The 17,342-nt window shown below is 36.8% G+C and overlaps 1 protein-coding gene across 4 annotated transcripts in view; it reads left to right on the top strand.

The window, feature by feature from the left end:
• Positions 1-17,342, top strand: part of Map3k2 (mitogen-activated protein kinase kinase kinase 2) — an 88,509-nt gene that overhangs the window by 52,780 nt on the left and 18,387 nt on the right. For all 4 annotated transcript variants that reach the window (XM_048442542.3, XM_085700011.2, XM_087896178.1 and 1 more), the window contains 9 exons: positions 70-110; positions 1,941-2,040; positions 5,299-5,412; positions 6,103-6,190; positions 9,376-9,506; positions 10,741-10,820; positions 11,965-12,032; positions 12,184-12,276; positions 15,752-15,958. In XM_048442542.3, the coding sequence (XP_048298499.1) occupies positions 70-110; positions 1,941-2,040; positions 5,299-5,412; positions 6,103-6,190; positions 9,376-9,506; positions 10,741-10,820; positions 11,965-12,032; positions 12,184-12,276; positions 15,752-15,958 (922 nt within the window). The remainder of the gene's footprint in view (positions 1-69; positions 111-1,940; positions 2,041-5,298; positions 5,413-6,102; positions 6,191-9,375; positions 9,507-10,740; positions 10,821-11,964; positions 12,033-12,183; positions 12,277-15,751; positions 15,959-17,342) is intronic.

Here is a 17,342-nt window from a genome sequence, read left to right as displayed (position 1 = left end):
TGAAACCCCCTCTCTTCTGCTCTATGTCCAATGAATAGGCTAATAACTAATATCTTCATTTTATTATAGAATGATGTCCGAGTCAAATTTGAACACAGAGGAGAAAAAAGGTAAGTAAAGAAATGTTACACATCAATTAAATCATATAATAAAACATGTGTTCCAATTAAGCTATTAAAGATTCTTTTTAGATTTGAATGAATTTTTGTGATTTTAAAATTAAAAATGGAATAGTCTTTGGTAATATGTGACACTCACCTAGACTGAAGAGAAATAGAGTATGTCAGGTGCCTGCTGACCATTGGAAATACTGAGTGTGCTTGCTTTGCAATATCAGGAAGTAAATAAGATTGTCTCATAGTACACACTTTAAAATTTTACTCTTTCTTTTATTTTTACTGAGTTCAATTTTTGAGTGTTCTCAGGAGATTTCAGTGCCATGACATGTGCTTTGTTAATAATGTTGTACAGTGAGTTGGAATGGTGACTGCAGACTATTTATTTCGTATGATTGTAAGCTTAACCTTCTATGCCTGGTGTCCGACTAGTATTTGTACCTCAGGGCGAAGTAACTGACAAAAAGATCTAATAGGAGGTATAATTTTTGTTGTTGTTGTTGTTAGTGACTCATGATGTTAATGAAGGCTTGTTATTCTTAAGGAATTTAAAACGGCTCATAAGTCATATAACTTGAAGATGTGAATATAATTCACCAGAGATACTGGGGGGAAAAGTATACCTGACAAACTGTAAAACTATTATCTAAGCTGTGAGGTGGTAGTGCATGCCTTTAATCCTAGCACTCAGGAGGCAGAGGCAAGTGGATCTCTGGAGTTCGAGGCCAGCCTTGTCTACAAAGCAAGTTCCAGAACAGCCAGAGCTGTTACACAGAGAAATCCTGTCATGAGAAACCAAAAACCAAACCACACCAAACGAACAAACAAACAAAAACTTATTGTTTAGTAATGTATTCCCTGTTTGAAATTATTTTCTGGGTCTTTGCTAGCTTTTCCATTTCCTCAGCTCTGGATTTAGTATGTTATATGCCCTAATACTATATAAAATGAGCACAGAAGTGGCTTCTCGCCTGAGAAGCTAATCTAACATGGTTCTCTCTAGACTTAGTGCATGTTCTCTGGGCTGGCCAGGCCTCAGGAATAGAAGAAGCAAATAATCATAATTTATTTCATTTCAGTCCCTTAGAGTCTTTAGTAAATGTGCTAAAATATTGAATTAATAAGGATCCAGAAATCAAATTTGATCTCCACAGAATGGATAACTTACTATTCTTATCAATTTCACTGCATTCTGTTACAAATATGTCACATAGTTAATTAAATTCACTTTCCTAAGTGGATGCTTTACACTGGTTTTTAATATTTATGTGATTATTAATTAAACTTCGAGAATCTTTTAAAATTATAAATTAGCATAAAACAAATTTTAGTGGTTTTGTTTTAAATTTTATATTGAAATAATTTTGTTAAAAAGTGTGTTATAATTTTTACTTTTTTTTTTTCATTGTTTGATTTTTTTGAGGCCAGGTTTCTCTGTGTAGCCCTGACTATCCTGGAACTTGCTCTGTAGACCAGGTAGACCTGAAACTCACAGGGATCTGCCTGCCTCTGCCTCTGAGTATTGGAATTAAAGGTGTGTGCCACCACCTCCCAGCTTTTTTTTTGTTTGTTTGTTTATGTGTTTATTATGTGCACTGGTGTTTTCTCTGCATGTATGTCTGTGTGAATGTGTCAGATCCCCTAGACAGTTGTAAGGTGTCATGTGGGTGCTGGGGATTGAACCTGGGTCCTGTGGAAGAGCCAGTGCTCTTAACTGCTGAGCCATCTTTCTAGCCCTTAATTTTTTCATATAATGAAACAACTGTTGTAAGTGTATTATTTATTACAAAGAAAATAAAATATTTTAAAATTATTTTCCTGTAGAATCCTGCAGGTTACCAGACCAGTTAAACTAGAAGATCTGAGGTCTAAGTCTAAAGTTGCCTTTGGGCAGTCTATGGATCTGCACTACACCAACAATGAGGTAAATGTGCCATTTCACTTCAGTAGTCTGTATTTTTTACAGTTCATATGTTCATGTAAGAGCCTGTGCTTTCATTTGGTGACTAGGAAAGAGTGGCACATTAGATGACTGAAATGTGACATGTTTGTAAATTTTACCCTATTAAGTGGAGGTGCTACTGTGAAAATAGTTGAGTAAGAATATACAGTAGGATGATAGGCATCACCTCGCCATTTTCTGCTTTAGTTTTTTTCCTTTTACTCTATGTACGCAGTGAATTTACTTTCCTTGGGCCTATAGAGCTTTGGGAGTCAACTTCATTAAAACTTAGGATCACTGGGTGTTGTTTAGGATACTTTTTTTATTCTTATATAGTTAAATATTTTTATTTATTTTATTGTGCAAGGATGTTTTGTCTGCATGTGTGTCAGTGTGGATACCAGATTTCTGGAATTGGAGTTACAGACAATTGTGGATGCTGGGCATGGAACCTGGGTCCTTTGGAAGAACAACTAGTGCTCTTAATCACTGAGGATCTCTTTGTGCCCCATTCCTATGTTATTTATGTTTGGGGTCAGTACATATGGTCTTGAGGGCTCACTTTGTTTTTGGGATACCTTTTTAATCTTGAGATTAGAACTGTATTAGATAGTAACTGGACTTTCTTACTCTGTATGGGATCTTAAAATTTTTAGTTAATTTCTTTAATCTTTGGAAAATGCTTTTTATTGGCCTAATGTTATGATTTGTGAGTTGCAGCCTTTTATGGGGTAGGCATTACAGATTTGTAGAAGAAGCAGACAGTAGATGAGTTGAAATTTTTTTTAAGGAAATACATAAACTCTTGTGACAATGAATAAAAGCGAAGTCAAAGATGGGAGTGGCGGTGCCTGCTTTAATCCCAGTACTTGGTAGCAGGGGCAGGTTGGAGGCAGAGGCAGACAGGGATGGTAAGTTTCAGAGCAGCCAGGTCTACATAGAGACCCTGTCTCAAAACCCCAAACAAAAAGGTCCGTGAGTGTCCTCTTTATACTATTAAGGAGAAACTAGCTGAGATAATATTTAAAGCCAGCCCTACAAAGAGTTTCAGGGGAAGAACAGAAGATGGAGCAGCTTGAGAACAGTGTGAATACCAAGTGTACCAGTGGAGATGGAGTGACAAGAGAGGTCACCGTAAAACTTCAGCAGAGAAAATACATGAAGCCTGTGCAAATAAAGTACTTCAGAATAACTCCAAGAGGAAAATGCTTTTTTTCTTCACTTTCTTCATATGTATTTAATAGACTATTTGAAGAAAATACTCTTTTAAACATAAAAGGCACAGAATTCATCACCATAGTAGCCCAGTCTGATCGCCTATTTACAACATAGAGTACTTTCTGTGCTGAATACCAGAAAGTTTATTGCTCTGGGAGCTCCAGGGCCTACAGCAACACCAGCCACAGACACAGAGCCACAGCAGGACTTGCTTTCATAAGTACAATAAGTACAAATCTATGTCTTAACTAGGAACTCTGAATGGAGTAATGAGTATTGTACTATAGCAATATCTTGAAATTGTACTTTTCAGTTCATTTGTGGTTTATTACCCATAAGCATTTGTCTTTCCCAGTCTTCTGGGTACTGCATCATAGGTACATGCTGACCAGGTTTTCAACAGCCAGCCTAGGGTTCTTGGAGTTTTCTAGATGTAAGCATGGGGTGAAGAACGTAGAGGGAAGATGATTATCAGCTGTCCTAAAGGGCAGCTCTCTGGATAATGCAGTTTTCAACCCCCCCCCCCCATTTTTCCAAATCCCCTATCTAGATTCTTTTCCCATATAAATAACTTGACCTTGAGTCATTATCTCCTAGCGTGATTCCCAGGGAAACAAAGACTCCTACTTTCCAACCCCTTTGTCCTCCCCTTCTTCCTTTCCCTCTCTCTCCCAGGGTGTTTTGTCAGCTATAGGCAAGAGGAGTTAAGTTGATATGTAGTAGCACAAAATTAGCTGCGAATAGAAACTGGGAATAAATTTTTAAGTAGAGAGTAGACAGATGTAAACAGAGTATAAGACAGAGTTCAAATTAGTCTTGGTTTGTATTTGCACTTGGCAGCTTTCCCTTTTAAAAAAAAATATTAATTTTTTTTTTGAGACAGAATCTTACCATGTAACTTTGGCTGACCTGGCACTCACTGTATATCTTAGGATGACCTTAAACTTCTGTCAATCTTTAAAAAAGAAGACACTGTTTTCATAAAACACTCTATAGAGTATAATTATATACCATAGTAGTTCCTGGGTTTGGGCACATCTCTGGTGCTCACCCTATGATACGTACTGAACAGCATTTGCCAAGGGCTCTTTGCTGTGTTCTGCTGGAAGGGATCCTATCTTCATGGACTTACACTGCAGAGGACTCTGAGCTAAGCAGACTTTACATTTCAATATGTCTCACATGCTCTGCTCTTTAGAGATGATTAGTAAATGTGGCATATGTCCTCTTATTTACAGTGTTCCTCTTCCACTGAAATGACACATGCTTTTATATCATTGACAGTTTCCTTAAGCTGCACAAAATTTTTTACTTAAAAAAAAAGATTCTTATTTTTGTAAATTATGTGAATCCTACTTTTTTTCATAGACCTCTTGGGTGTTTCTGTCTTTTATAACATCTTAGCCATGAGTGAGTCCTAATGAAAGTAGACTTCACTTTGAGGGTTTCCTGAGATGATCGCTCATTTGGCTTGCTTGTTCTAGAGTGTAGTGGTCAGTCACCAGGACCAGAGATGAATACAGGTGAACTGTAGATTGCAGATATACTTCCCATGGCAGATGTCACTGATACTCAAGGTTTGTTAAATTGCAAATACATCAGATAGAGTATAAATCTGTAGTTACTATTAGAAAAAGAACTAAGAATTTTATTTGTGCAGATGAAAAGAGTAACTAATTTTATAAAATTTGTGTGTTTTTACCTTTCAGTGTTCTTATTAGCATGAATATACTTACTATACCTTAAATTTAGCGTTATAAAATATCACAGAAAATTAATTTTTAGTTATATTTACTAGAAGAATGTAATGATTAATAAGAAAGACATTTGACTCTTTACATTCTTTCGGAGACTTGAAGTGGTGTTGGAATAGAGGATAGAGATGTGTATACTCCTTAAACTTTCATTGTAGTGAGAGAGTACAAGGTGTTTTGAGATTTGCAGTTCCCCTGTAATGGAGCTGCTCATGGAAGAGCTTGACCTGATGTGGTGTTTGCATGATTCCTGTGTCTTTTTGTTCAGCTGGTAATTCCGTTAACTACCCAAGATGACTTAGACAAAGCTGTGGAACTGCTGGATCGGAGTATTCACATGAAGAGTCTCAAGATATTACTTGTAATGAATGGAAGTACACAGGTATGAATTGGGGTTGTATTTCTCACTGAAGATTTTAAGACTTGTAATCATTTCATATATTCTAATTTATAAAATTAAGTTTTATAAATTATTTAATTCATAAATTTAGTTTACAAAATTGAATTTACATACTTTTCATTACTGTAACTTAATCTCCTTGTTCCCCCGAAACTATACAGAGTTATAAATAAGAATATATTATACATGTGAAATGAATAGAAACTGGCAACTTGGAAAAAATTATGTTAGAATTGAAATATCCATTTTTTATTTTTACTTTTACATTTATTTTGTATGGATGGGGTGACGTGTGCACATTGTCACAGGCACATGTATGAAGAAGATCAGTTCTCTTCTTCCCACATGTTGGTTCCAGGGTTTGAACTGCAAGCATGCTTTCCTGCTAAAGCCATCTTACTGTCCCTGAAATATCTTGTCTTCTTCATCCTCTCCTCCCTTCAACCAACTGCTTTCCTCCCTCCCTCCTTTTCTGTTCCTGGGTGCTAAAGATCTTGTTCTCGCCTTTCAATTAGGCTTGTGCCACTCTTCTGGCAAATTAAAATTTGTAAGAGTGGGTTTGAAAAGTCCCAGCAAGAATGGAGAATAGCTAGGCTGTGTTGTAGTGAGAGGAGGAGTCAGTTGAAAGCCTCAAATGGGAAGAATAGCATTAATTGCCCTTTTCTTTTCTAGGCTACTAATTTAGAACCATCACCATCATCAGAAGATTTGAATAATGCACAACTTGGTGCAGAGAGGAAAAAGCGGCTATCTGTAGTAGGTGAGAAAGCCAGGGTCTGAATAAGGAAATTCTCTTTTTTTAATGTATTGTAACATGAAATATATTCCTGATAAGTAGCGCCTTGTCTCTATGCTCTCTGCAATTACGTGCTTGAACCACTTTGTCTTAACTGTTGTTCCTGAGAAATTAATTTTACATATTGTAGGACTAGCTATATCCAATTTAAAATTTTTGTTTATACAGAGTATTTTAATATTCAGGAATTCAAATAAAATTTCGAAGAGTTTTTAATAATATGAGTAAAGAAAGGCAGTAACTAAGACATGATTGGACTCTCATTTCTAAGTTCTCTAAGGTTTTAGGTATTGCCAGAGTATGCTATCAATATAAAAATGGCTAAGAATAACTAGATTGTGTTATTTTTCTTGTATCTAGTTTTACTTATCATGAATAATGAATTCCTTATACCTAAGCTTATGATATAAAGAAATAAAGATCCCGTGTGCTATCTTGTGAGGTGACCTTATTGAGCCTGGGTAGGCAGAGGTGTTTTAAACCCTCCATGCTTGTTGCCATAAAAAAAGAAACAAAAACAAAAAACAAGACAACATTTACAAGGAGCTGATGAAGAGATGACTTAGTGGTTAAAAGTGTTTGTTGTTCTTTGAAAGAACCAAAGTTTGATGTTTGATTCTCAGCACCAGTGTCAGGTGGCTCACAACCATCTGTGTCTCTTGATCTAGGAGATACAGCACCATCTTCTGGTCTTTTCTGACACTTGCATACACATGAATACATGTTGACTCACATGTACATATAAATAAAGGCAATAAAATAATTTTTTGTTGTTGTTGTTTTGTTTTTTGGTTTTTCGAGACAGGGTTTCTCTGTAGCTTGGAGCCTGGCCTGGAACTAGCTCTTGTAGACCTGGCTGGCCTTGAACTTAGAGAAATCCACCTGCCTCTGCCTCCCAAGTGCAGGGATTAAAGGCGTGTGCCACCACTGCCTGGCTAAGAAGATAAATTCTTAAAGTATCATTAAAAAGACAAAAAAAATTGACAAGCTCAAAGTGTTTGTTGCCTAAAGAACAGCTGTTTTTAACAGATAGGGCATAGAGTAGTCACTCCAGGTAGCATGAACTCTTGTATTGAAGGCATAGATTTGAAAGGGAAGTAAAAGAGGAGAGACAGGTAAGTAAAAGAGAAAGCAAGCAAGCAGGACAAAGGAAAACATTTGAGTGAAAATCTAGAAATGACTTAAATAAAAGAAGGGTGTTAACAATGAATGAAAAGATTAAATTAGGATGTGAGAAAGTAGAGGAGTTTTTTATGTTCTTTTGTTTTATAGAATAAGCTGCTTTATGATCATTCTCTTTTTAAGTGTCTTGTCTCATGTGAGTCTGTTTCAGAGTACTAGAGATATAACCTACAGAGATGATACATAAATCAACACAGCTTATCCTTAAGCAGATGTACTTGATATTACTAAAAAAAAAAAAGTGAAATACTATTTGAACTGAGTTCAAATTCTGGCACTCTCACTATGAAGCCAGTGCCTTTTCCCTTGCTTTGAAGCAGTAGATTAAAGCCATGAACAGAATACTTGTAAAGTAGGTTTCGCTTCTCAAACTGGAGGCACTGTTGCTATTAACTATATAGTTTTTCTTTGTAGAAGTAAAATCAGCCACTTCGTTTCAGTTGTTAGACACAAAAAGCTTAATGCACTAGTTAAAATGCAATTTTGAATTTTCCATTATTAACCTACTAATAAGTATTTTTGTTGTTTGATTTGGTGCCAGGATAAGACAAAAACTGAAAATTGTGCAGAATTTCTATGAGTGTGTTAATATGCCCATTACAATCAATGTTAATATGTGTTGTCAGGTAATTGGATGAAGAAACTTTTATAGCTGCCTTCCTTTTCAGTTAGTAGTTGAGTGTATTGTTCTTTTATTTTAAAAAAAGGAATATTCAGAAAGAGTAGAAATATCAGGGATGCAGTTATAACTATAACCATAGCTATTACAAAGCCGACATGAACCCTGAACTCAGCCCACACTTCTTTTCAGACAGCAGATGAGGTCTCTGCACGTTTAATAGGTGTTCTCTTGCTCCTTCTCCCTACTTAATAAAGGACTCCTTTACATATGCTTCTTTTCCTTTAAACTTGAATAGAATTTAAATGCTTACACCACTTATGTATCTATTTACTTTTTAAAAACCTGCAAGGAGAGCAGAAAACTGTGTTAATAAAGTATCATTTCTGAATAACCAGGTAAAAATAGGCAGATTATTGTCTCATAAGAGTTGTGAATAATTAAATGAACTAACTAAATGAATGTCAGGTCTACTTCATTTTTTCTTAAAGTATAAAGTTTTTGGAGGAGAGGGATAGGGCAGAGTCTTATTGTATAGGCTGGTTCATCTGGAACTCTATGTACATAAGGTTGGCTTCGTACTTAAGAGATCTGCCTGTGCCTGCCTCCTGGGTGCTGGCATTAAAGGTGTTTGCCAGTACACCTGGGAAATTATGAAGACATTTAAATGAAAGGAATGTAGCTTGCTATAAGAACGTAATTTTAAGTAATAAAAAATAAGATATAGGATACTAAATATAAAATAGGACCCAAATGACTAGGAAGCAGGTTTCTAAAGATTAAAGAGAGTGACCAGAAAGAGTATCATGGAACTAAATGTGCACAACATATGTTTGTGGTGAATGAATCCATCACAGCATTCTTACCAAGAAGTGATGTAGTACTGTGTACTTTGATAGTAAAACAAACTAGTTGCCGAAGACACTAAGATGGTAACTTGTCCTAGACTTTAAGCCATGCCTGAATACAGAGCTCTTATTCTTTTACTATATCATGATATCAGCAACAAATTATATCAAAGACTAGCAGATGCAAATTATCTTTGGAAATTCAGAAGCAGTGGCATTAATGTAAGTTTCTCTTGTGTGTTATCAGTTCATGATATGGTTATCATCAGTCTGAAAAACTTTAGTATAAATTAGCATATTTGAGTGAGGTTGTAGAATGTTAATTTAGAGTTTAGAGAGGTTGTAAAAGCTCTAAACCTGAATATTCTGATTAAGTTTCTATAAACACTAGATTTCACTTGCTAATTTATTTTTATGTGGTTAGAAATATAACCTATTAAATTGAAACAAAAATAGTTTGCTTGCTGACAGTAATAAAACTTACAATTTTTCTTTTTAAGGTACCACTAATAGAGATAGAAGTTCCCCTCCCCCAGGATACATTCCAGATGAACTACATGAGATCGCCCGGAATGGGTCATTCACTAGCATCAACAGTGAAGGAGAGTTCATTCCAGAGAGCATGGACCAAGTAAGCCACTATGTGTGAAGATGCACTGATCAGGACCAGTGTGATTTGGCAGATACCTGGGGTGTGTGTGTGTGTGTGTGTGTGTGTGTGTGTGTGTGTGTGTGTGTGTGTACATTTTCTGTAATCCTCTATCTTAACTGAAAAAAATATTAGAAACTTCTCATTAATTTACATATCCCTTTTTGTATTAGTATGTAAAATTACTAAAACAATTTGATTTTCTTTCTTTTTTTTAAGGATTTATTTATTTATTATATGTATGGTGTTCTGCCTGCATGAATGCTTGCAGGCCAGAAGAGGGCACCAGATCTCATTATAGATGGTTGTGAACCACCATGTGCTTGCTGGGAATTGAACTCAGACCTCTGGAAGAGCAGTCCCTGCTCTTAATAGCTGAGCCATCTCTCCAGCCCCATAATCTGATTTTCTTATATTGATCATCCATGATGCATTTGGTTTGTAATCTTAGATTAACTGTCATTCCGATTTTTAAAATGAATATTTTATTTTATATATTTTTACTTCTTTGAATTTTCGAGATAGGATTTCTCTGTGTAGCTCTGGCTGCCCTGGATCTCACTCTATATATCAGACTGGCCTCGAACTCCTGAGATCCACCTGCCTGTAGAGGGCTAGAGGTGTGCATGCACCACCTTTGCCTGCTTAATGAGCACTTTAAAGATGGAGTGAAATTATAAATACTTTATGAGGCTGAGGTTTGTGAACTGTTTATTCCATTTTAAGAACACTTCAGGTTTGTAGTAATCAGATGTTTTTGTGAGGTTGCTGTTAGGTCCTTACCCTGCACTGATGCCCACATACTGCAGCATTTTAAGTCTAATGTAGCAGTCACTGTATGGTTCATCTCAATTGAACAGGGCCATTGTCCAGTTTTTAATAAGCAAAATTACTTCAGCTTCAATTACTTGACTATAGAAAAACTGTATTTTGCCTTAAAAAATTTTGTAGTCACAGCTTGTTTATTCAGAATGTTTATAAATGAGTAATTCTGGAAAGTGATTGCTGTTTGTTACAGAGTTTCTTTGGAAGGTCCTAAAAGGATTCTGAAATTGTGGGGAAAGTTGTGTATATTTCTGGATATGCTGGAAGCCATTGAATCATATATTTTAAATGCATGAGGTTTATGTTATGTCACAAGCAGTTTGTTTATTTTTTTTAAGTAACTTTTGGTTATTATCAGGCAGAATCATGGTGGAACTCTTTATTTTCCTAGATGCTGGATCCATTGTCTTTAAGCAGCCCTGAAAATTCTGGCTCAGGAAGCTGTCCATCACTCGATAGTCCTTTGGATGGGTAATTATGATTATTGGTCTGCCTTTTAGTTCATGTTGATATATAGTGTTATCAATAATTCTTTTATTATACATTCTGAAAAATGTAGCTTATTGATAATTGTCTACACTGACATTGAGTAAAGTTTTCTATATTGTAAATAAATCTTTTTGGTTTGAGGCAAGGTTTCTCTATAGCTTTGGAGTCTGTCCTGGAACTCACTCTGTAGACCAGGCTGGCCTTGAACTCACAGAGATTTGCTTACCTCTGTCTCCTGAGTGCAGGGATTAAAGACGTGCACCACAGCTCCTGGAGTGAGTAAATCCTGGAACCTCATCAGATTCAATAACTTTATTGTCTTACTATTTTTTTTTCTATTTGTGGTTGTCAAAATCTTGTTTGGAGCAAATGCAAACTTAGACTATGTTTATTTTAAGACAGCTCTTGAAACTGTTGCAAAGTTTCTCATGTTTGGTTTTGGCAGTTTCTTTTAAAATTTTATTTGTTCTTTGTATGCATGATGTGCATTTGTGAGGGCACCCTCTTTTGTTCTCAGAACATTGCTCTTTTCAGTCTTCTGTAGCACAGTTAGTATTAGATGCTTCACTTGCTATTTCCTCCAGGCTTCTTTATGACAACAGATACACGTTTGGAAGTTCACGTATAATTTCCTCTACACATATCTATGAAGCCTGTCTGTCAGTGCTTGCTTTGGGGAATCTACTCTGTTTACTCGTACCCTCCCCACCTCCAAAGAAAAGAAAGAAATTTTGTAGTATTCCATCCTGAAAATTTGTCATTGATGTTTGATAAGTTAAAATTATATGTCTTTTATATAGATTCATAAACAGTTTTAGAAAAAAAATCTTCCCGCATTAAACAGAAATGCAGGTGCTTCAAACCTCCATGGTTTCAAATGTACCATGTTTACCCCTATATGTAGTAACTGATTTTAAAAGCTTGGCTTTTTGTCTGTGTGTACTAAATAAGTGTTTCAAAGAAGTTTCTCTTTTTAAAACTTTATGTTAGTACTTATGTAAGCTCCTTCACACACACACACACACACGATATGAACACACATACAAATACAGATATTGGTTAAAACTTTTTTAAACGTTTTATTGCATACTTTCTTTTAATTTAATCTTATATTTTCTATTTATAGAGAAAACTATCCAAAATCACGGATGCCTAGAGCACAGAGTTACCCAGATAATCATCAGGAGTTTTCAGGTTTGACTATAAATTCCACGTGCTTGAATGTTTATGTCATGTTTTAGCTGGGAGGGGAAAATCTTTTGAAAAAAATTAAAAATGATAAGTGTACTTTTCATTATTAAAAATATTTTCCTTTTTTAATGATAACATTCTTATGTCTTAACAGATTATGATAACCCTATATTTGAGAAGTTTGGAAAAGGAGGAACATATCCAAGAAGGTATCATGTTTCATATCATCATCAAGAGTATAATGATGGTAAGTTTCGAACAATGAGACTATAAAAAACATTAGCAAATATTTTAAAAATGACCACATATTTAAAAAACCATATTTATTATGACCAAATAACTTGCTCTTGAGTCACTTAAGTTTCCGGTTAAAAATAAATAAATAAAAACCTTTGCCTTTAGTCTCAGTACTCAGGAGGCAGTGTCAGGCAGATCTCTATGAGTTCAAGGCTACATAGTGAGTCTCAGGACAGCCAGGTACATAGAGAGACCAGGTTTCAAACAAACAAACAAACAAACAAACAAACAAACCCAACAAACCTTTTTACTGGGGCTGCAGCTCAGTGGTAAAGTACTTGCCCAAAGCCCCAAATTTGGCCTCTGTCAATCCTCCAAAAAACATTTTTTGAGAATATCAGGTTATAACTAAAGCAAAATAATATAGTAGTTTTATGCCATCTTATGATATTTATGTTTAATTACAGAGGAATAATTGGAAATGGTATAAATCAGAAATTTAGTGTCATATTTCCTTATCCCTTTAAGAAAGTAAATTGGGCTGGGTGGTGATGGCACATGCCTTGAATCAGGACTTGGGAGGCAGAGGCAGGCGGATCTCTGTGAGTTCAAAGCCATCCTGGTCTACAAGAGCTAGTTCCAGGATAGGCTCCAAGAGAAACCCTGTCTTGTTGCACAAGGAGGGGGCCCTTTGTTCTGTTCCAGCAGCCCGGCTACCTTACACCCGAAATAATCACACAGAAACTGTATTCATTTAAATCACTGCCTGGCCCATTATCTCTAGCCTCTTATTGGCTAACTCTGACATCTTGATTTAACCCATTTCTATTAATCTGCATATCACCATGAGGTCGTGGCTTACCGGGAAAGATTCAGCATGTCTGACCTGGTGGCTCCATGGCAGCTCTCTCACTCTGCTCCTTTCTCCCAGAATTCAGTTCTGTCTTCTCCATCTACCTAAGTTCTGCCCTATCAACTAGACCAAGGCAGTCTTTTTATTCATTATCCTATGAAAGCAGCACACAAACAGAAGGAACCCCTACACCACTCACTGTATCAGAAAGAAAAAGAAAAGAAAACAAATTGGGTCTGAGAAGGGGTCTTAGTCACTGAAGTGTATGCTGCTCAAGCACAAGAAAAGCTGGCACAGCAGTGCATGTCTCTTACTGAGCTTGGAGGAGAGGATGTGGAGCAAAGGATTCCTGAAGTTTAGTGGTTGGCTTGTCTCACTGAATCCGTGAACATCAGGTTCAATGAGAGATCCAAAAGTAATACTCCAAAAAGTAAAGATGGCAGCTGGGCATGTTGCCCACGCCATTAATCTCAGCACTTGGGAGGCAGAATCAGGTGGATCTCTGAGTTTGAGACAACCCTGGTTTACATAGTGGGTTCCAGGCCAGCCAAAATTACAGAATCACATATACCTTGTCTTAAATAAAACAATCAGATAAATAAATTACATGGTTATGCCCTGGTCTTAAATAAGTAAATTCATACATACATAAATAATCGAGATAATAGAGGTGGAGAGTGTTTGAAGAAGATGCCCATTGTTGACCTTACGTCTCCACACGCATGTGCACGTGTATATCAAACTTGTCTTGTTCTATTGTGAATAGACTTCATGGTCATGACAACTCTTCTAAAGGAAAACATTTCACTGAGGCTGGTTTGCATACATATGTATATATAAATTTAAAAATGTTATAACTCTTAAAAATTAGCATACAAAATATAGAGTATTAGGTTTCATTATAGCATTTTTCAAACAAAATTTATTTTTGTTGCTCTTCCCCTCTACCCTCCTCCCCTACCATTTTGTCCTTCCCCACTTTTTCAAAATCCTTTCCTCTTGTCATCTCCTGTTTAGTTCATAATCTGTAACTATGTTCATACCCACATATATACATGCATATAAACACTAAAAGTTAAGTGTAAACTGTTTTTTCGTTCTCAGCCACCCAGTCCCAAATAGTCACACAGAAATTCTATTAATTACAATACTGTTTGGCCTATTAGCTCAGGCTAATAACTCTTACATCCTAAGTTAACCCATTTTTATTAATCTGTATCACCATAAGACTATGGCCTACTAGTAAGGTTCTGTCGTCTGTCTCCTTCGACAGCTACGTGGCATCTCTTTGACTCTGTCTACTCTCTCTCTATATTTCTGTTCTGATTCCCACCTGGATTCACTCTGCTAAGCCATTGACCCAAACAGCTCTATTCATCAACCAATAAGAGCAACTTATATACAGAAGGACATCCCATATCATTTAAGAATCTGTCTTTCTGAGTCTGGGTTACCTTACTTAATAAAGTTTTAGATCCATCCTTTTTCTTACAAATATCATTTTTCTTTACAGCAGAAAAAAAATTCACTGTTTGTGTGTCTTAGTTACCGCTCTGTTGCTATGAAGAGACACCATGACCAAAGCAGCTTATAGAAGAAAGTATTTGACTGGGATTTACTTACAGTTTCAGAGGTTTAGTACATGATTGTGGTGGGGAGCATGGCAGTAGACAGGCAAGCAGGCAAGGGGAAGGAGCAGTGTCTGAGAACCTACAGATCTGCAGGCCCCAGACAGAAAAGCTGAGCCTGTTGTGGGCTTTTGAAACCTCAAAAGTACATCAGCTGGGGCCCAAGCTTCAGATATATGAGTCTACTGGGGCATTTTTATTTAAACAGCCATAGTATATGCATTACATTTTCCTTTTGATGGCTATCCTTTTGATGGATATCTAGACTGTTTGCATTTCTTTGCTCTTATGAATAAATGTAGATGTGTCAGTGTCTTAGTTTACTCTCTGCTACTGTGGCCATAATCACCATGACCAAAACCAACTTGGTCATGAAAGGGTTTATTTCACTTAGTAGGCTACAACCCATCATGAAGTGAAGTCAGGGTAGGAACTGAAGTGGAATCCATGGGAAAATTCTACTTACTGGCTTGCTCTCATGGCTTACTCAGCATGCTTTCTTATACAACACAGGATCATCTGCCCAGGGGTGGCAGCACCCATGGTAAGCTAGGCCCTCCCACTCATATCATTAATTAAGAAAGTGCCCCACTGACTTGCTTACAGACCCATAAAATTGAGGTAGTTTCTCGATTGAGATTTCCTGTTCCCAGATGACTCCAGCTTGTGTCAACTTGACAAAACAAACTAAAAAAGCCTACCAGGATCGACAGTATCTCTCTGCTACCTATCACTCTCCAGTTTGCTTTTATCTTTTTTTAAAGTCATTATTGGAAATGAAATTGTTTTTCTTCTGTGAAAGTGAAGGATTTTTTCTGTGGTTTTCTTGTGCACATAAGTGTTTGTGCATTTTTCCATAGCAGGGCACATATAATCATTGTTATTTCAGGTTTTTCAGCCTATATGTCAAGGCTGATTCTTATTCTACACAATAGATGTTTAAGTATCTTGAAAGTGTAGTACATTAATGGAAGGAGTAAGTTAATTCTCTTTTCACTTTGTAGGTCGTAAGACTTTCCCAAGAGCTAGAAGGACCCAGGGCACCAGCTTCCGGTCTCCCGTGAGTTTCAGCCCTACTGATCACTCCTTAAGCACCAGTAGTGGAAGCAGCGTCTTCACCCCAGAGTGTGACGACAGCCGAATAAGAAGAAGGGGAAGTGACATAGACAATCCTACTTTGACTGTCACAGACATCAGCCCACCCAGCCGTTGTAAGTAATAGAAATGTTTAGCAGAACATTTGCATAGTTTTATGTTAACAGGAATAAATGGCAAGTCAGAACTCAGGGAAAAACACTCTTCACAAGAAATAATAGCATGCTTTTTAAAGGTGACTATACATTCAGGTATAAGTATATTAGGGCTAATTACTGTAGCCATAATTACTAATTTTTCTTCACTTTTACTAGGAAAATTGTTACTAATTATTCTTATACATTCTAGTCTACATGTCTTTGTTAAGCACTGAGACTCCCTATGCGATTCCTAAGAAATAGCCTAGTGAGGAGATTGGTTTATATGTGTCAGATGAAATACCTTTCCAAAACAACTTAAAGGAGACCCAACAGGATCCTTGTGGCCTTGACTGGCTTGGAACTCATTACATAGACAAGGTTAGTCTTGAACTCACAGAGATCTTCCTGCTTCTGCCTCCTAAGTACTAGGATTAGTGGTATACACCACTATGCCTAGTTTTTTTTGTGTTTTTAAGTTTGCTTTTTTATGTTTTTTACAATTTTGCATGGAGTACCAGACATCACTTATAGGATCATGAAGACTGAAGTAAATAAAATTTATACCTGGGCATATACACAACTCTTCTACCTCATTCATTTTTATGATGGATTGAGTCAGCAGACTCCTAGTTTACTGGGTTGATTATTTTGTATGCTCCCATACCTGTGTACCATGGGCTTAAAATTCCTCTAGAGTTTTACCAACTTGGCTTTTTAGATGGTTTCTAAGTGATCCTGCTCAAGCCCCAGCATTTGGTCCTTTTTTGTGCCTGCTTCTCAGAAAGGGAAACTCTCCTGTGTCCTTGTCCTGCTCCTTCAGCCGTGGGCTAGAGACAGGCTGTGACTTCAGTCTTGAGCAGGCCCCATTTAGGTCTCAAAGATGGGCCCTTTTCTGGAGGAAGAAAACTCTTAATGGTCAGGGCCTCAGGTTTCCAGGCCTCATTTATTCTCCAGGGTTTTTTTGTTCTGTTTTGTCTTTTGTTTTTCAAGACAGGATGTCTCTGTAGCTTTGGAGCCTGTCCTGGAACTAGCTCTGTAGACCAAGCTGGCCTCCACCTCACAGAGATCCTCCTGTCTCTGCCTCCTGAGTGCTGGGATTAAAAGTGTGTGCCACCACTGCCCAGCTTGGTTTTTGTTTTGTTTCATTTCCTTTTCCACTGCTCTAACATAGTGATAACAGGGCTTATTACTTTTCTTCAAGAAGTTTCAGGCTGTTTGGGTTTTTTTGTTTTTGTTTTTGTTTTGTTTTTGTTTTTGTTTTTTTGGTGGTGGTGGGGTAAACAGATCTCACTCATCTGGCTCAGAACTTCTAAGGGAAATCCCCTCACTCTGCCTCCTTAGTGATAGAATTAAAGGTATG

The sequence above is a fragment of the Myodes glareolus genome, chromosome 13 (assembly GCF_982192425.1).
Source record: "Myodes glareolus chromosome 13, mMyoGla1.1, whole genome shotgun sequence".
Lineage (NCBI taxonomy): Eukaryota > Metazoa > Chordata > Mammalia > Rodentia > Cricetidae > Myodes > Myodes glareolus.
Note: the sequence above shows the minus strand (reverse complement) of the source record. Positions and strands in the feature narration are given on the sequence as shown.